The sequence below is a fragment of the Syngnathus floridae genome, chromosome 2 (genome assembly GCF_059516105.1).
Source record: "Syngnathus floridae isolate MCC-2025c chromosome 2, RoL_Sflo_1.0, whole genome shotgun sequence".
Lineage (NCBI taxonomy): Eukaryota > Metazoa > Chordata > Actinopteri > Syngnathiformes > Syngnathidae > Syngnathus > Syngnathus floridae.
In genome coordinates, this window is record NC_142414.1 from 6,696,144 (window position 1) to 6,716,694 (window position 20,551).

Below are 20,551 nucleotides of genomic sequence, written 5' to 3' on the forward strand. Positions count from 1 at the left end.
AAGCCTAACCCTATGCCCCCCCCCCCCCGCCCCCTTCAAGTAAATCAAACTACAACATGGTTAAACATAAAAAGCCCTAAACTCCACTTCAGTCTCAAACTTGAGGCTCCCATGTGACCTTTCAGGTGTATGAAAGAAGTGAACTCTCCACCAATCACAATCTTCCACCTCAGTCTGCAGCCTTCGCTGTACAGTGTCCGTGGTCGACATGTTCCCTCCATTTTGCAGTCTGCTTCCTAGACTTGTGCGCAACTCCTCCGATTAAATCTATCTTAGGAGCACACGAGAGGACTCCATAATGTATAACCAGTCTGTGGTGGAAATTCCCCACTTGAATAAGGATGACGCTGCTGTTTGTCTCCAGTTCGCAAATGAAACTTGGAGGCAAAGAGAACAGAGGAGCCGACATTTTACGTCCGCTAAACGTCTACTTCCTCTTTTAAAACAGTCACTGCTAAGACTTCTAAAAACCGAGAAGGAAGTCAACAAAATAACTTTAGAGGAAAACTAGTCAGTTCAACGGGTTGTCGAGAAAAGTTGTACAATGAGTTACATAATCTACTTATGCACCGTGTATGGGGCGAATCGGTCCGTTGCTGGGAGGTTACAGTAAAATCGATTTCATACCGTCATTCGGCCGGTTGTCTCCTCGTGCAGACGGTTGTATGATCGAAGAGGAGTCAACCACTGTCTTCGTGTCCTTTGACAAGTCTGGCAGTTTGCCTTTACCTGCCCCAACTGGTCTATCCAGTTTAGGAATGAACGTTGGCTTCTATTGTTTCCTAGTCTTTCTTTCTGCTTAAATGGAGCCGGAATTTGATACGTGTTATTTTCGCTTTGCATCGAGAACACCCCTGAAGCTAACGCTTTATCCGTACACAATTGCTTACGCGTCTCCTGTTCTTAGCTGACAAACAAACATTCGAAAAGTTGCAAAAAGCGTGTCGCCGAGCAACAGGTTGTGAAGGCAACTTGCATCTTAAGACAATGAAGACAAAGAAGGGATCACATTTGAGAATTTACCCAGCCTTTCCCAGGTGTGGTCATCGAGCCAGAAACCCAATACAAGAGGCATCATTGTGTCGGGGCTTTTGACGCCCGGTTGGCTAGTCCTCCACTCTCCTGCTCTCGCTGAAGGACACTGGCATGGCGGTTAGGAGGAGTAAGATGTCCCTCCTTTCAGGTAGATGGTAGCCTGCGTGATGTCAGAGCGACAGCCAAACCCCGGAAGAAAAGCGCATCAGTTATCTTCCTGTTGCCGAAGCAAAAGTTCTTTCGTTCCCGCTGTTGTCTTCTCTTCGGTGCCCTTCAACTCTTGAGCTCCTCGAGAAGACAGAGGCAGAATTTGTAAAGGGCTTGGTTTACATGTAGCCCGACTCCCCCTCCTCCTCTTTCCCCCCGCAGGTGTAATTTTCAGGTTGCAGCCAATCACTTGGGCCACTAGCGCTTACAGGTGTGTCCGATGCAATGTCTCAGCAAATAGAAACGAAGAACAGGGGGTCTGTTCTCCACCTCCGCCCTCTGACTCTCACCTCACCGGTTCGCTTACCTACCACCCCCCAACCCCCGTCAACCCCCCAGGTACCTTCTTGTGTTTTTTTTTTTTTTTTTTTTTTTATGATGTCAGCTCAGGTTTGGTGGGAACGATCTCCTCTGATCCATGCAAACACGATTGGTAGACTGACAAACCGTCCAAACTCACATTTTCAATACAATTTTATGACAGTGAAAACCTCTGCCTTCACGTTTTGCTGTAAACGTTGGTCACAACTTGAAATACCTGCCCTTTACTCCCACAAACTGCCTCCCTTTGTGTCCACACGCCTTTTTTGTCCCAACAATAACAGCAGCCGGAACAACAGGTGAACAAAGTGCAGGTGAGTAAAACGTGAAAAAAAGACACCAGAGGTTTGAGGTCAGCCTGAGCATTTAGAGGTGGGGGAGCACTGGCAAACAAAAGGATCGTGGGGCTCTTGTCCTCAGGCGGCAAACAGAGGCCGAATCCAAAACCTTAGCTGGGCGCTGGGCTAGGCGGCCACTTTCGGTCTCCAGGTGTAATTGTCAGGATTAGTCTGTCAACAATGAGCACAATACCAGAACCATATCCGGTTTCCGCAAGGGTGTGGCACGGCTCGCAGCAGAACTTGGCCGGCAAATATGGAAGAACATAATTGCCTGTGTGCAGTTAAACAAACCGCACCAATGCTGACGCAAACGACAACAAAATATTCACCAACGGATTTTGACAGCATATGAGATTAGGTATGTGTGAGCTCGCTTCCCATACCACTCCACCGCAGGTTTTCCAGACAATTATAAGTAACCGATTAGCACTTTTTTTCCCCTCCGTCAAGTCACTCTTAAAGGGCGGTTTACTAAATTGCTGTGCTCCAAAAGGTTTGCTTTGTTTGGGTTTCATTTGCATTACAAATGTGGAGAGGGGTGACACACGGGAGACTGACCTCAACTTATTTGGCTATTGATGGCTATCTAGCCAGCCGGTCACGCAAGGCGGGATGCAAGGACATCAGTCAGCGGGTCAGATGCATCAAAAGTAACATAAACACTGCATTTGCTTGCACCTATTTGTTGGCAAAGTCAGTCATATAGTGACAATCAAATCAAACCGTCAGTGCCCTCTAAACAGTGATAGATGCACTAAAAAGTCAAACACCAGAAACCTACTTTCAGGAATTTTTTTGCTCATTAGGCAGCGTCTTCCCATGAAGGGCTTTCTGTTGTATTCTCCACCTGTCTACCTTCTGCCTTCTGCTCAGAGACCGGCAGGATAATTACAGATTCACATTGTCTTAGAGGAAATTGGAGGACTTTGCCCAGGTGTGGCTTTTAAAAAGGTCTTCATCTCAACAATCGGCTTGCTAGTCTCCAGATAGTTAGCTCGATGTTGGCGTTACTATCAAGCTAGCAACGCTTGGTGTACGTTAGGGGTGGGACAGTACGGGTAACTCACAATTCAATATTGTGACAATAAAAAAGTCATCATAGTGCTATTGGAAGTACAAAAACTTTTCAAGGAAAAGCATCTTCATTGTGACCATGACCTACCTAACCCTTTCTAATGGCTTTGTGTCAATTTGGGGGTTGCTACCTCTGGAGGAGCATTTCAACCAATTATCTTGCATAGGTCGCTTACACGCAGCTCAGAGCAATGCATTCTGGGACGTGTTTTTTCTACCGTGACCATCTTGGGCGTGTTACACATGTGCTGCTTGCACACACAGCTGTGTATGTCTTTCATCAACTTGCTTTATTATGACATTTACAAATTACTTTGACGACTTTCCAGCTGATCTAAAACCGCGATAGCAGCAAAACGTGCGGAGGAATCGACCCATGTCCAATGATGATTTTTGGGTGGAGATTTTGACATGCTGTCATTCTACTTAAAAATGTCTGGAGGATTCCAACTATTTTGTAAGCGGTTGGACACAAAGGCTCACAGACAAATAGTCAAAACATACTGCTTATTCTTCGGATAACGGACTCGCATCTGAAAAGGCCTTCCACAACGTTGCTTGTGGGCATCTTGAACTTTTCTTCTTTGTTCAATATTATTGAGGGTTGTTTGCATTTTCAAACAAAAATATATGCAAAAAGATAGTGGAATTTCTGAAAAGACCAAAAACTGTATTAATGTGCTTTACAGGTTAATTTGTCTTTCTCTGAACTTCTAAATGCTCATCCAACTCTGTCACGGATCGAGTGGAGCAGGGCGACCAAATGCAGCTTGGACCAGGGTTTATTGAAGGGAAAAGATAGTTGGAAGGGAGGATAAGGAGAACAAGCCAACAGAACCGGCAAACTGACATAATTTAACGGCCTAACAAATATCAACGGGACTGACCGACTGGGCTGGCAAAGAAAAACAGATCTAACAGAGACATGAGACAAGAAATAATACGAAAGAGAGTGAGGGGCAGACGGGACTTAAATACACGACAGCTAACGAGAGGCAGGTGAGGGTGATCACACTGATCATAGGCACACAGGAGGGGAGGGGCGAGCACACAGGCAGAAATGATGATAAAATGTACACACAATGGACTGACCGGGGACGAGTCGTGACAAACTCGTCAGTGCTTCTTTATTCTTTGTAGCTTGCTGTTCTCTAACAAGGAGCTAAAAAAAATATACTTATTCAATTAAAAGTGATATTATGCATCAAATACAGTCCTCATCATGCTGTTCTCGTTTTGACATGGTGGGACAAATCTGACACCGAAAAATTGATCAACAGTATTCAAGCAGTATGAGTGAAGTGGACAGTGACCTTATACTGTCAGAGCGTTCCATCAACCGTTTACAACAGATATCGAGAAACTCACAGAAAAGCATGCACGTGGACGTCCTTCAAAATGAATGATCAAAAATAAAACACATTGCTGTTTAACTCCACGGCTAGTTGCAAAACGATACTGAACAGTTGGACAAAGTTTAGATTGTCAAATGCAGGCTTTCACACGAAAGTATCGATTTTTTGGGACAATACACGAATAACAACAAACAGCTGATTTTTGAGCTTTGCGATACAAGCATCATGCCTGTTGCCACTGACAGGGAATCACCAAGGGAGAAGAACGAGCACAAGTGGTCTCACAGCCTCGGCCCTGCCCTGACTTGCCTCCTGCCACCGGCATTGTCTAATTAGCCCCGAAAGAATTATCTGCGCCGCTCCGTGTGTGCGTGTGTGCGTGCGTGCGTGCGTGCGTGCGTGTGTGTGTGTGTGTGTGTGCGTGTGTGTGTGTGTGCGTGTGTGTGTGTGTGTGTGTGTGTGTGTGTGTGCGTGTGTGTGTGTGTGTGTGTGTATGTGTGTGTGTGTGTGTGTGTGTGTGTGTGTGTGTGTGTGTGTGTGTGTGTGTGTGTGTGTGTGTGTGTGTGTGTGTGTGTGTGTGTGTGTGTGTGCTATAATCTCTAGTGGGGAAATTACCATGGAACGGCAGATCGAAGCATACCAATTATTGCTGCATCCTATTCCACAACACACCTCTTGGCTGGTTTCAGGTCAAACTGTACATTGTTGTGATCTGTATTAGTCTATGACAAGGAGTGCTCTCCATGTTTAACATTTTTTAAATAAAACATCTTCAAGAACCAAAATAATCTCATTGTGTGATTAGTATAGAATTTAAAATACGGTAGAGTGGATAATAAACTTATTTGACTCTGGTCTGGTCAAAATGTTTGTGGAACGAAGATTTTTTTTTCCCCCATTTAACTGACTGGAAATTGAGAGGTGGCTGCATCTGCAATAGTTGGTGTATTTCACAGAGCCAAATGTTTGACCAAACATGGTCAAGTCAGCCTATTGGATGAATGGACGAACAAATGGACAGACGGACGGATGGTGGATGAATCAGAACAGCCACATACCAAGTCAAGGTGCAGGGACAGCTACTCTGAAAAACTGTGTTGTGTGTGTTTAGTTTGCCAAGGAGTGGCTCTTCACTTGTGACGTCACAAAGTGAAGAGTCAGCCATTTTCTCTTATCGTGCAGGGCTGGTGGGTCATCGCGATAACGTCCTACATCTGACTTGTAGTTTCTTATATATTGTATATATTTTTTTAAAACAGATTATTTTCCCTACAATACAATCAAATGGAGAAATTTCATTGCCTGACGTGATTCATTGGAACAGACAAAAGGATTGCACGTTTTCTTCCACGCACACAAACTGTCCCAAGCAACGACAATCAAAAGCCGCTGGCACGACTCGAGTTTCACACATTCGCAGGCAAGACGAGGCAGTTTGTTAGGGAAATGTGTGTAAATGCTGCCCAAAGGTCATCTTTCATTGCGCCCAAATATAAACAGAGAGACAAGTCCTCCTGCCTCTCAGGCACATTTAGTATATTGTAATGCTTTAAACGGTCGTGTGTGTTCAGTTGAAGGCATTGTCAAGTACTCCGACCCTGCGTACCATCTCCAAACACACCTGCCCGCCGAGCTCCTCAAAAGACTATAATTAGCTCACAGCTTAATGTGTTTACTAAAGCGCTAGTAACAATGACTTCCACAACGGCTGCAAATACATGTTCATTTACTCTGGCATAACTTTGTCAAGAGTTCCCATTATGTGAGCTTTGTCTATGCTAAGGGAAAACTGATGACGTAATGGCAAACAAAGGAACGGAAAATGCCATATTTGTTTCCTTAAAGCACGGTGCGGCAAACCCCACCTATTCGCGACGCATAATTTTCAAACTTACCACTGCGTTATTTTTTTGGGTAGGAAAAAAAATTGCTGCTCTGATTTTTTTTTATCAGTAACACCCAAAGCTGCAACTTAAAGAGCGTATGGGCTAATGAAAATAAACCGTTCAGAAAATGAATGGATAATTTGCCGTTGATATTCATTTGCAATGTCGCCTTTTCCAAATGTTACATTATACCGCAGTCTACTTCTTAAAAAGAATATTCCTTACAGTTTAGTCTAAACATGTCGTGTGAGCGTATAATACATCCTCTGCATCATAGGGTCTTGTCTACAGGGTAACAGCAGGCCCCACTAATGATACAAGATGTGTTTGTGAGATAAAGGCTCTCTGGGGTGAAATGGGGGGGTTCAGGTGAACACACAGCCAGGAGGTGTCCCACTGAGACTAGTTACCAAGGTAAAGCATCACCTGTTCATTCCTTCCTGTGTGTGCAGCAGTTTGAAGACCTGAGGCTATGCCCAAATAATTGTTTATTGACAAACCTGTTGTATTGTACTCATCACTGTATTTTAATAAGCTATTTTCAATGTGTTTTTTTTTTTTTTAGAGAGTAAGTCTCCAGATGACAAGTAAGTTAGACCTGTGTCCTTCCTGAATACATATGATGTTCAATCCAAACCTTCTAAACCACAGGTGTCAAACTCAAGGCCCGGGGACCAGATATGGGCCGCCACATCATTTTATGTGGCCCGCGAAGACAAATTGTGCATCAAATTTGTGTATCATTACTAGAATTGCAAATTGTCTTCACTTTTAATAATATCTTTTTTTTTTAAATATTTGACCAGTTTTTACTCGTCTGATTTGAAAACGACTTATTTGTCAGTTTGTTTTGTAGCTTTTACTGTATATAATATGAGGTGCTCATGCATTTATTTGGGTTGACAGTCATAATGACCCTCCGAAAGAAGCTATGACTACAATGCGGCCCGCGAAAAAAATTGAGTTTGACAACCCTGTTCTAAACTGTCATAGGTATGTCCCAAAAACATCTCAGGACTGGTGTCAAAAAAGTTATAGACAGGCTGGTGTTGCTGGTTGGCTGTCTGGCCCACAATAAAGGGGAAACTTGTAGGTTGCGTTTGAAAATATCTTTTGTGACAGCAGCCCTGGAACATTTCTGACACACCTCCGAAAGTTTTTTTTTTTATTATTCCCGGGGCAATGATTTAGTGCACTGCTCTTGTTGAGTGTGTCCTTGGCAAGTGTGGTGTCGGTTTCACTCAACAGCAAGTGGCAAAATGGCTGCCCCATGAGATGGATAGAAACAGGAGGATTTTGCCTCACTAACATGACTATGTTTTAATGTCATTTGTACTACCATAAAAGCATATTATGTTTGCGTTTTAAACAAAACTGCACACATGAGTTGATTACCAAACTCCAAGTTGTAGGTCCAGTAGTTGGTACACAGTGAGTAACGACTTAAAAGCACAATGAGATTTTTTTTTTTCCAGAGGCTACAGTAAAGTGCATTGTAATGATGACCCAGCGAGAATCCACCTCAATTGATACACGTCAGCAGTAAATGATCAGCAGATTTGATTTTTTTTTTTTGGGCACAAATCAGGACAAAATCAAAGTCCATAGCAGAAACAATGCCTAAGTTTCTTTGCTTTACAAGGGTGCTCCAGTCAGAAAGCTACACATTAACATGGGCAGCTGACGGACGAGGCCCTCTCCAAGCTTGGCCACACTTTTACAATCCTGCGCCCTTTTGGATTTGTCTGAGCTCTGTCAACATTGCAGTCTCCAGACGGCTGTCTCGCACAATATAGCCTATCGCAAGGGCGCAGCGAGATGTGCCACGCGGGGCCTACGGCAGCCATGGAGACCGGCTGTTGCTCGGCTGGTGCCAAAGGAAGTGTTGAGGGAGCAGGTAACACTTGGCATCGCGGGATTGAGTGTACACAAGCCTGGTCTGACGCTGATGTTTTATGGCCGTGTTTATTGAGCCTAATCATTGATCATTGAGGAAGAGAGTTGCAGTTAAATAGGCTCTGAATCAACATCCTGCAAGTGAGCCGTGCAGGAAGGTGCAGTTAAACAGCTTAGTTTCAGCAAAGTCAAACTCACATAAGGTCTCGTTGGGACCAAGCCAGATGAAACTATCCATACGCCGTTTGCTCTCACGGGCAAAACTAGAAAGGTAGTTTTAACTACCTCACCAATAAGCAAATTAATCGTGTTACATTTTGATTTCATGTTTTTATTTTTTAGGAATCAAAACAAATTGTTTTAGAAAGCGGCTATTTGAATAGATATATGTTGTTTTGTTAGGAGAAAAAAAATACAAAATTATAAAGCAGTCATTGACACGACGCACTAATATTATTTAATGTATATATGTAAGAGAGAACACGCAAGACACAGAGGAAGGCCAAAGCAAGGATTCAAACTCCGTTCACATACCTGTGAGGCAGCTGTGCTAACCAGTCACACACCGTGCAGTCGCAGATGCAACAAGTACCATACCCTTCGATTCAAGACAATAAAGCAAACATTTGTCACAATCCAGTTACGTCCTTGCTCCACTTGCATGACTTCCTATTCAGCGGAGGGCATAGCTGCGCATTGACCCTCATTGACCTACCTCAGGATGAACCTCTGCCTTTGAAAATCAGCCAAATCTATTTTCCAGACAACGGGAAGGCATCTCTTCAAACATTGTAATTCCTTTCTCCTCTTTAAGTCCATAATGGAAACTTAGTCCTTGCAGTGAAGGCAGATAGACTGTATTAAAATCTAAGCTTGAAGGGGTGGGAAAAAAAAAGGAGAACAACTTGGTTAAGATGTTGGCAGCTGTGATGTGTGTTGAGAGGAATGCACCGGTGTTATCACTCGCTGAGTTATGCAAGAAGAGTTTGGTGGAAACCTTTGCCTGGTACAGCACTGGGCCTCAACCTCCTTCCACGCACACAGCAGCAACACGCACGTGAAGCCATAGACGAGCGGGCCTTGGATCTTTCTAATTACCCTCAGTCAATGGGAGGTTATCGCACCATTGACACTCCCCATTTTTCTTCCGATTTCACCATTTATGGCTTTCAGTATGGACTTCAACGGAGGGCATTAGGTGCACGGGAGGCTTGGCGATTAGAGGATGTGGTTAAGTGCAACTCTGTAGCCTGAGCCAAAAATCAAGCCTTTTTTAGGGCTATTGTAAGCATCCCAGTCAAGCCGAACTGCAGTAAAATCTTGATGTTTGTGGTTGGAACGTTATCGGATTTAAATCTAAACTAGACACCCACCCACTGGTCACAATTTATTACCATCCAGTTAATGAATTCTGCATTTACAAAGATAATAATGCAGCATGGTGAGCCATGAGCAGCAGCCTCGGGCCGCGATGCTGAATGGAGCGAGAGCGAGGCGAAGAAGAGCCGTATCGGGTGAACACATGAAAGAAGGAGGTCACCACTTTTAAGGCTATTTGTCTTCAAAGGAGACAGCTGTCCGATGTCGAAAAGCCTTTGCTGCATTCATGTGTGGAGGCAAGCGACGCAGACACAGACTACGCCAATGCACACAAAGAGATCCGAGGGTGTGTGCTCGATTCAGAAGAGGCAAAAGTTGTACCAAAGCTCACATCATGTCAGTCGTCTTTTGGCAGCGCACAAGTTTGGAGCAAATGTTTAACAAAGAAAATCTACACACTCAAAGTAATCACACTTCTGTCACTGGTTAAATCCAGGTCACATGATTTATGGACACCATGTTGGACATCCAGTGTCTTCATTTTCATCATGTTTGTAGAATAGTCAGGTTTTTTTAGTTAGTTTTTGTATTTTTCTTGGTGGAAATACTTCAATCCCGCCCTAAAAGACAAAACTACAAGTTTTGTCAAAGTATTTGAATTTTCCATTTGCTACCGTCAATCACTGCAGGCAATGCGCAAGGATGTGTATGTAAGTCAAATTTAAGGAAGACAACTTCGGCATTTGGCGGCATGTTTTCAAGACTTAGTATATCCAGTCACAGTTTTGAGGCTAAGAGAAGTTCTCACATTTTCATATTGTATGTTTATTTATTGTGTTGTTATCAATAGACGTACTGCGCCTTTAAAACTTTCACCGTTGCCTGAGCTTGCTCCTATCTGAACTGAGTCATCCCTGCTGTACATAGTCAGTTGCTATTTGCATGGGAGGCAAATGAGAGCGCTTCCAAAGCAGCATCGAAGCACGTCGTTCTGGGCCTTGTGTGAGCCCCGTTTGCCGTCACGATAAAGTATTGAAAGACTTGTTGTTCTATGAGGGGTAGAAAAGGGAAAGCGAAGCGAGGACTGACAAAGCCAAATTAGGATTTCCCTACGCAAATAACTGTAGCATGCACTAGCAGCTGCCGGGAACAAAGTTGCTCTGGTGCGTACAGAACGAGAAGAAAACACCGTCATCGCATTGCAGCAGAAGCAAATGTACAAGGGGCCTTTTAATAGCGCCCCTTTGACAACTGCCACCTGGTTGGATGTTATCAAGCTCTAATTAAGAAGCACCCCACTCAAGTTTACCCATCTGCTCGAGTGGGCTCTTGTATTCTCCTACGGGACACCTAATGACGGCTTTCTTAACAAATCCTAAGACACAACGGCAGGGCGACGACAATGAGGGCAGGACGGAGGAGGACTGGGTGCAATTTGTGGTCGCTAACAGCAGCCAGGTTGAGGAGTTAAGCGGGGTGGGGTTCGCCTTCAGGGAGTCAAAACAGCACCTTCCCAAAGGAGCAGTGCGAGCCATGCAGCTACGTCAAAATCAAAGCATTTTGGAAAGCGATAAGCACACGGCCCAGCTTCCTCGGGAGCAACAACAAAATGAGAGCATGGCGACGTACCCCGAGAGTTGAGCCAAGGTTGGCTGATATTGCATCAGTGGGAATCCCATCATAGCAACTGGCTGCCTGGGATGAGGAAGCCTTCAGGAAAGACAAACAACATGAATAGATGGCACCTTTTCACCCCAGAAGCCTCATCACTGTACACAACGTCTTATTCACGAGCCATATTACAAACACGGCAAACATAGGGTTTTTTATGACATTAGTACAAAGCTGTTCGGGAAACGCTATTACAGTGCATTATTTATCAAGAAAAAAAATCTGTAACGTAAAGCCATTTTATCTTTGATGTCATGTACAGACACACTGGCGAGGGGTTGCCTATTCCGAAAGTTCCACGTTGAGAATGTACTCATTAAATAGCATACAGACCATATTTATATAGCATCATAAAGGACTAGAGAATGCTTTGAATACATCGCTGTTTTCCGTTAATGACCTTGCATGGTGCTGGATGGGATGGGACACTTACCACTAATGCAACTACTCAATTCCTATAATAATAATATACTGTGTCAGTCATTCTTTTTCAATTGACAAGGCAAAACTAAAGAATGAAAATGCTACTGCTTATTTGGGACGTGTAAGAGGTGCCTGTGAGTTGTTTACATTCAACCTTGGCTTTTAGCAAACACAAGTGACATCATGCATGATGTGATCACTACATTACTATTTTAGTATCCTGGCTAGATTACGGTACATTTGTGATCCTGGCGCCCTTTTTCTGGTTGTTAGAGACTTTTTCAGCCAAATGACTGCTTCAAACCAAAATGGTCAATTTTTGTTCAACAAGCATCGGTGCTTGAAAGACTCATCACTCTACATGACAACAGGTGAGGAATTGTAAAAGCACTTTATAAATAGATGGATGGATATTTATGGCAACCGTGTACTTGCCTCCATATGAAGTTTTTTGTCACAAACTCCATGTGCAGCTTTTCAGCAGGTGTGGCACCAAGCGAGGATTTTATGCTTATATGTTGAAGGCGAGGCAAGCGAAGCGGCACAATTTGTTGATGGAGCAACAGTGTTTAGTGATAGTATACACAAAGCCTCATCATTTGCTGGATTTGCTGGTTCCGAGCAACTTCACACAGAGCCCATGTATCAGTTGCACGTGATGAGCTACTCCACCTCAGGCCAAACAAAGAGGGAGGAAATTGTTGTGTCAATGTATTGTAAATTATTGTCTCTACAATGATGTCATCAAGCAATGTCATTTGTTGGTTTTGCTTGATGTTTGTGTAGTGTAATAATGACACCACAAAAGTGGCTGCTACATCATGGACATCTGAGTGCCTAATTGAGATAACGCTATCGTGATGGTTTATTATGCAGTGAACCCCAGTCATGCTTTTGATTTTTAAGTAGTAGTAATTAGATTTTTTTTTTAATGTATACGTATAGGCAAGTCAGGATTTAGAGTTGCATGCGTTCCATATTGTACAATGTTGTGCTACAACCTGCAAAGCAATACTCTACAGTCTACTGGAATACATGCAGTGTAATAGAAACAAAAAAGAAGTGTCAGTATAACTCTTACCATGTCAGCAGCAATAAAATGGTTTAGGAGCGTCCGTTTCAACGTCACTGAGAGAGTGGTAAGGCCATGGCGCCCCCTGTAGGACACACACACACGCATGCACGCAAGTGCGCACTGCAGCTGGTAGAAAAAGAAACGTGGATATGTAAATTATTGTGTTTTAGCTCAGCAATTTCCAGCAGCAACAACAAGCTGCTGCATATAGTTATGAGTAATGTCTTATGTTACCTTTTTTTAATTGACAGGTGGGCTAACATGATTGCTCAGCATTGTATATATTCATGTGCAGAAACATACAAACAATATAGTTTCAGTTAAAATATCGTAGAAAGCGTAATTTATTACTAATCCAGAAAGTTTAACATGACATGCATTCATTACACAGAAGGAGCTATTTCACGATTTATTTCTGATATGATTTTGATTAGTGTAGCTTACACCTAATAAACAAATACGATCTCGAGAAATTAGAGTACAAGTACAGCATTGCATAAAAAGACGATGAAAAGTGATTTTCAATGTGAAATTAGGTAGGAATTGTGCATGAGCAATCTCTAGAATCTTAACTACTTTTCCACCATAATCTAATTTATTGAGTTGCTCCTGATTGTATATTAACACACTAGCCTTAAACTAAATTCCTACAGTGTGTGGAATGAAGCAATGCCACTTTGAAAGGACGGTTAGAGCCTTTTCATTGGTCCAAGCGCCCTGTCCCTGAAGACGTCATTGCTTAAAATGCTGAGTCATGTCAAAGCCATCTGAGCCTTAAAACGATTAGGCAGGTGGCAAAGTGAAGCTGTTGCACAAACAACAGCCTGGAATAAATAGTTCCAGCCGGAATCTCCAATGATTCATAATCAGGAGTCTTGACCTTCCTTTTTTTGTTGTTGTACAAAAATCATCATACACACTGGCATGAGCACATTGTGGAAACTTTCAAAAGTTTAACACAAAACGTTGCTACTCTGGAGTGCTTGCCCTCCCACTAAGTGTGAGATGAATGGAACTATCATTAACCCAGCCTCAGAATTGAAATAATTTCTGCCATATTCTTTTGTTTCTGTATACTCACTGGACATTGTGCTCCTTCTAGTGTACCTGCCATGGCCACCATGGGACAGTAGAATTCTAATATGATATGGATATTAGTGGAGACATCACATCTCTTCACTTAACCATAATAATATTAGTCATTATTCACAGAGGATGAACAATATACGCCTGCGACTGCTGTTATGTTGTCTTTCTGGATGTGTTGCTCCACTGTTTGTATTCAATGGCCATTGCCTAAAGGGTTAGAACACCATGACACCAATGATATTCATTAAACCATCTATGTTGTTTGCCATTGTGTGTTAGCATTACAGAAAAAAACTTGAGGCAGTTATGCAGTTCTTTTTTGGTATTTTTTCAAGCAGAACATGAAGATGAGACGTATTGTACTGTCCCAGGGGGATTAGTTCACCTTGGGTGCATTCAAATGCAGTCAATTTATAAAACTAACAGAGAAAGAACTAGGAAAACACAGACAAATGTGAATTATGGTGATTCATTAAGTATCAAACATCAAGTATTCTCATAGATTACAATGTAGTATAAATGGGTGAGTGGGAACTCGTACTACAAAAATATATAGATTACATCTAACAAATAAACATCTTCACATAAAATAAATGAATCCTGAGGCATGATGTCCTTAGAAAAGTGTTTCATATTTATTGCAAAATATTTTTGTACAGAAACTGAGAAAACATGAACAGAGGAGGAAGAGACAGTAAGGCCAACATCAGTACTCGAGAGCTGAACTGTACAAACACCAAAAGTAACATTTGCTGCTTTAATATTATTCTTTTATACATCAATTGATCACTGCTTATCACAGCTACCTCCGTTAACGTGGAGGTAAAAAACAAAACTTACATATACCAATATTTTCCCCATTTCTTTTCCTTCTCAACATATTATATCTGCCACTAAACCCTTCAACTACAAATTAAAAAAAAAAAAAAAAAAAAAGCTTTTCAATTGATAACTTAAATACACTTTTGGTAAATGCTCTTAACAATGTGGGACTGACTACCATCTGGAAGCAAATGTGGAATCACTCCAAACTCTGAGCTTTTGGTGTACTCCAATAATTTAGCATGCTCATGATACTCTATTTTGGTCATCATAATAACATTAGCGGAGGATCTGACTTTTTATCACCAGCTGTAAAACCTCAATTTGTGTGCAGTGCCCATGTATATGCTCATGCGATTTGGCACTGACGTTCAAAGTAAACCTTACTCTTGACACACTTTAAACCCAGCAGCGTTCTATCGCTCAACATTGCTTCTTCCTTAAAAAGAAAAAAAAAAGTAAAAGAGGTAGAATGAAACTGAGTCATCCCTACCTCGACATTCAAAATGTACAAATTTAAACATTGGCTTTCCCAAAATGGGGGATCGAATAAAGCCAAACATTAAATTGTAATTTAAAAAAATAATAATAAAAAAAAATCAATGAAAACCTTCCTTGTCCCTGGAAGTCAATTACATGAACTGAAAATCAAATAAAAGTTTAAAAATGTGTTTGAAGCCCTTCAAGAAACACACCAAATACAGCAGAGAAAAGCTGGAGAGTACAATCCAGAGCGCCAAAGGAGAAAATGGGCTTTGTGAAATGACTCCAGCAAGGTAAACAATGTAATAGACTTGTTTTGGCTCTTCTATATAACAACACGGGCTGAATCGAAAGCTAAGCACAAACACCAGACACACAGTGGATGCTCCGTAGATAGACAGTGTGGATGGACAGATGGGTGCTTGTGGGGAGCTTCTTTTTTTCTTTTTCTTACTTTTGAAAATGAACATGTCCATCCATTTTGTTGCAGAAACATTCATTTCACTCATGACAATGACATTTTTTCAGGTCGATGACATCTATCGTCCTGAGGCACCTCCCGACATCAACACAATATGAAGCGGCAACTTTGAACCTTTTATGGATATCACAAGTGCTTTTTGAAAGAGTTGATACCCTGAGTAAGAGGACATAGGCTTGGGGTGTATTTCAGTAGAATCAAAAACACTTTTTGCGGCCCTCCAAGCAAACACCAAAAAAAAAAAACATTACAAAGTAATACCACCTTTCAGACATAAATAAAACTCTGTACTTTACAAAGAAAAAAAAACCACAACAACAAATCACCCATTAGTGATACAATATGCATATACTCATGCATATACTGTATAGTGTGTATTTTCCAGGCGAGTGGTTGGGGACTATATAGCGCACCCACTGCGAAGACTAATACTGATTATTATTCCCAGATCCAAATGAGAGCAAACGTAATTCACAAGACAGGCTGTAGAGGGAGGACTTGTTCTGTGCAGCTATGTAAATCGAACACAGGCGAGCCAGCCAGAGAAGATGACGGGTAACAGACATAAACTTAAAAGCAGCAACGTCGGACAAATAATTGGGGAGCTGAAGGGCTTGTTCTGTTTTTTTCTCGTCCTTTCCACAGTGCCAAATAATAAGTCCATGTGCCTTAGAAGCAAGGTAGACGATGAATGGTCTGCCCTCAGCCAGTGGGCCGGCCGCCCCCCCACCCCACCCCTCCGCACCCTCTCCTCGCTCTTCGGTTCAGACAAACAACTGAATGCGTTCGCGGATGGTCTGCCGACAGATTGGGCAAGCTTTGAGCACAGCGCTGCAGTCGATGCAGGAGGCATGTCCGCACTGGAAAACCAGTTTGATTTGGTTATCGATGCAGATGGGGCAGGTGATCCGTTCCTCCATCTGCCGGTAGCGAGACTGGAGCTGCTCCAGCAGGTTGTGCTGCTCTGAATTCTCCGTACCGGGGCTACAGTCCACCTCGGTTTGGTCTGAGAAGGGACGAGCAATACCTTGAACAATAGCATATTATGTATAGAAAACACTGCATGTACTGTACTCTTTGTGTGGGTGTGACATGTCCCTGTCTAAGAGAGTCCAGATGTGGGCAGCTCCTGCGCGCTTGTTCTGATGGTCTTTGCACATTTTACAGTTCAACAAATGGCTGTAAAGTGCATAAGCAGTTGTTGCTTATTTTTTTCATTCTTGAATCTTACAATAATGTGACAGTTGTGAATCTGCTCATCCAACCATCATATAGTATCCAGATAGTTTTGGTGCCCCAACTGTAGTACTGGATTTTGAAAACAGAAATACATTTAAAATAACAGTGCTAGGTCAGCACAATGCAATAGAAAGGGGATACTTGATGAATAACCCATGAACGTTTTAAAAAAAAATAAAAAATCCAAACTTTATGTTTGCGTGTATTTATGAAAGTTTGGAATTTGGACCTGATCCAAATTAAGATAGTTTGGCCCTGCAGAGGTCTGCTCAACAAAATGGAAATAGTATAGTATGATTAAAAATATTGTCTTTGTAGTAAAGTTAGAATGTTATATATGGCACTATTGAAGCCTTGAGTGGACTTTAAAACAAGCGCCTTGACAGAAAATTCAAAGGGTTTTGTCTTACCTTGTCGAATTTTCTTGGTGATTGTGACTTGGCATTTGATGCATTTCTTCATTCGATGGGCACACTCTGTTCAAGGAAAGAGCAGGTCAATAAGACAAAACACACACAATACCTACTAAACATTACGCTTAACACAACGCTAAATTAGACCAAACAATGAAATGTGGCAAGCGGATGGAGTCAAATCACTCGAAAAATGAGGAATGCGTCGCTACAGGGTCCCGCTGGTGCGACGAAGCACATGGGCCAGCCGATTGGTAACACATATCTGTCCTGACAGGCTCATCAGGGTGTAATCTATCACTGGCAGAATGGTGGAGTCAATATTTTAATCACGACTGCCATCCAGATGTCAGATAGGCCAATGGCCACTCTCCGATACAGTTCACAACTGGTAAGTAAAAAAACAGGGGGCGAATGATTTCAGGTGTATGACTTTCAGACTGTTAGGATTTATTATTTAAAAAAAAAAATACATCACATTTGTTTAGCAATAGTATTATTTTAATGTATAATCAATTTTACATCCTGTTTATGTCCCTCCCACACCCATGATAATGGTTTAATCCAAAGTCATGCTCTGTCCCTGGAGGTCCAGATTTTACATCGAGTACGTACATTTGTGAGCAAATTGAGACGAGCTCATTAGTATTTCAGTATATCCTGTCTATGTTTTCTGGCATTTTTATTTGATGGTGTGCCCTGAGGTAAAAGATGTGCCTTGGCTCAATTAATGTTGGGAAACACTGATCTATTGGACTGCCATTTTTTATTTTATCCCAGGAAGATGGTCATGTGTGACTGTCATCCTGATTTAATTAAGTGGGAGCAAATCCTTTTTGACCACAAACATAATCAGCAAACTCATCAGTTATTAGTCAAAGTTAAGCAAGTCACTTAGTATGTAAGAAATCTATGAAACCTATGATTGCATGATGAACTCACCTTCACAGGCCACACTATGCTGGCAGGGGCAGAAGAGAACCAGCAGAGCCAGTTCAGAGCAGATGAGGCATTCACTAGGACCCGGGAGCGTAGGAAGAACCAGATTGGTCATGGTGTTGGGCGTAGTATGAACACGACGCAGGTTAGCAGCACTTGGGCCCTGGCCACAAGTTATAGCTTGCAGGCGCTGCAATCTGAGGGACGACAAGGCGCATAATTCATGATGCCGACAGCTTTAAAGCATGCGCACGAGGAACAGATTGTGTGGTTTTCCTCACAAGCACCTGTACTTCTCTGAGAAGCTTTTGATGAGCTGCAGCATGGTGCTGTCTACCACCAGGTCCAGGGGGCTCTTTCCCTTGTGGTTGGCATAGCTGATATCAGCCCCCTCCTGCGCCAGGAAGCAAGCAATCGCCATTCCGACACTGAGCTCTGTATTTCCGAGAAGGCCCGAAGCATTGAGCTGTGAGCACAAGTGATGAAGGCGAGAGTGTGGAAAAGGTAAGGAAAAGACAAGACATCCTTGTGAGAAAATGGTGGATGACAGACAGCTCCACGAAATAGTCTTCTGAAAACTACAAGGAACTACATATATCCAGCATATTGCTCAACGTCTTGAACTTTCCCTATTGAAAATAGGATTCTTTTTAAGTCCCTGCAAAATGAAAATTAATGCCTTCTTAAGTTTGACACACCAAAGTTATTAACAACCTGCTAAATTGGAATGATTTAAAAAATAATCACTTATATATTCCACTAGATTGTTGCAGGCTTTTCCACTCTATGACAATGAGGTGCTCTAAAGCACACAAGTACAAAGCCCCTTTCCATACATCTGGTTAGTTATTTTTGTTTTTTTGTTTTGATTTTTAAAAGATGCAGTTCTTCCACCTTCTCTTCATAATGTGCATGCACCCATGGCTGACACCGAGGCGCTCTAAAAGCAGTCATGCTGTTCAAAGGGAAGATGCCATAATTTGGGAAATCTCTGAATTCACTTTACAGGCTTCGCAGACTAACGCGAAAATTCAAAACAGCTCAGTATCGTGTATTTGTGTGTGTGTGTGTGTGTGTGTGTGTTTGTGTGTTTGTGTGTGTTTGTGTGTTTGTGTGTGTGTGTGATTGTGTGTGTGTGTGTGTGTGTGTGTGTGGAGTTTTGGCAGGCGTCCAGGATGTTAAGCTGGGCTGCACTGTTTGCGGTCCTGTGAGCCAGAAAGGGCATCCTTCATTGTTACAATGACATCTACACTAACTCAGGGAGAAGCACTGTATATGAAGTTTAGGAGCTAGCAGGAAGGTTATCTTAATTACGTGCCTGCTGTCAAAGCATCCGTCCGTCCGTTTTCTACAGCGTCATTAAGTAACTGCTATGTCCGTTTTCTACAGCGTCATTAAGTAACTGCTATCTATGTCAGCTGACTAGGGAAGAGACAGAGTACAGCTTTGACTGGTCGCCAGGTAATTAATTGCACAAGCACATGCTCACATTCCTACCCAAGGACGATTCACCGTCCTTCAATATTTATTCTTACATCATTTTCTCCTGAAAATTTTCAGCAAGAAACGGATGAAAATAAATGGACAAGAAGTCCCATCGTTCAGAACTCACGAGTGACTAATATTGCCTCAGAGGATAGAAAAGAGCACAAGACGTCTTTTAGAGGTTAGAGATTGATTGAGTGCGGTTTCTGTCCAACCTTTCTACATGAAGAATCAAGACATGCCCCAGGGAGACACAATGTGATGTTTTTCTTGCTGCGCTCAACCACAGGCAATCTTCAGAGCTCCATTTTGGGTTAAATATAGTTATATTACCACATTTGATTTTCAGGCAAGTGGCTCATCAGTTTCACTAAGCAACCCGTGATAACTTTTTAATAAAAAATACGTGATCTTGTCAAGACTTGTCATTTTAATTTCTAACATACTCACTGCAAAACATAAGATAATCTAAATTTCAAGGGTTTCAGCACCGCTGTTAAGGGATATTCTTAGCCTGCTCTGTTATATAATAAAAGAAGCTCCTTTTCTTTCAGAAGAAGCAAGCTACAAGCGCAATTTTCCTGGTTTGTGAGAGTTCACAAAAACACAAAAATCCATCTTGACTCACGCCCCCTGATTTTCTCTGAGCCAAACCACTGGTAGTTTGAGACCAATCACAAATCAACTTTGTGTTTGTGGGTGGGATATACGAAAATAAGAAGGCCGGCCGGGTGAACGAACAAACCAACCATGACGATATCAGCCATTGTTGTGATTGGTTAAAATAAAAGATTGGTAGGCATGCACAAAATTGTTGTATCACTCAATCAGCTCTAAGTATTGTTCTTTGAGTGATTGGTGTATCATTATGGCCCTTACCAGGTTAGTTTTATGTAATCTTACCAAACAAGTTTATTTTCACCTTTTTAAAACCCGTGTGAATCGGTATTGTCCCACTGCTTTTTGTTTATAGGCCTATTTTTGGAGAGGGGGGGG

General features: G+C 42.2%; 1 protein-coding gene and 2 long non-coding RNA genes across 6 annotated transcripts in view; 1 reads left to right on the forward strand and 2 right to left on the reverse strand.

The window, feature by feature from the left end:
• Positions 1-9,011: 9,011 nt before the first annotated feature.
• Positions 9,012-12,357, reverse strand: LOC148401406 (uncharacterized). Its single transcript, XR_015857056.1, has 3 exons — positions 11,965-12,357; positions 11,065-11,145; positions 9,012-10,974 (listed from the first exon to the last, which is right to left on the reverse strand). It is a non-coding gene; the product is annotated as an uncharacterized LOC148401406 (long non-coding RNA).
• LOC148401407 (uncharacterized) lies at positions 10,348-12,642 on the forward strand. Its single transcript, XR_015857055.1, has 2 exons — positions 10,348-11,900; positions 12,003-12,642. It is a non-coding gene; the product is annotated as an uncharacterized LOC148401407 (long non-coding RNA).
• Positions 12,643-14,306: 1,664 nt separating this feature from the next.
• mib2 (MIB E3 ubiquitin protein ligase 2) overlaps positions 14,307-20,551 on the reverse strand; it is a 38,575-nt gene continuing 32,330 nt past the window's right edge. For 3 of the 4 annotated variants that reach the window (XM_088366256.1, XM_088366239.1, XM_088366266.1), the window contains 4 exons: positions 18,358-18,536; positions 18,074-18,267; positions 17,129-17,194; positions 14,307-16,506 (listed from right to left, as the gene is read on the reverse strand). In XM_088366256.1, coding sequence (XP_088222382.1) covers positions 16,244-16,506; positions 17,129-17,194; positions 18,074-18,267; positions 18,358-18,536 — 702 coding nt within the window. In that variant the 3' untranslated portion in view covers positions 14,307-16,243. The remainder of the gene's footprint in view (positions 16,507-17,128; positions 17,195-18,073; positions 18,268-18,357; positions 18,537-20,551) is intronic. The other variant, XM_088366247.1, reaches the window with a different exon arrangement.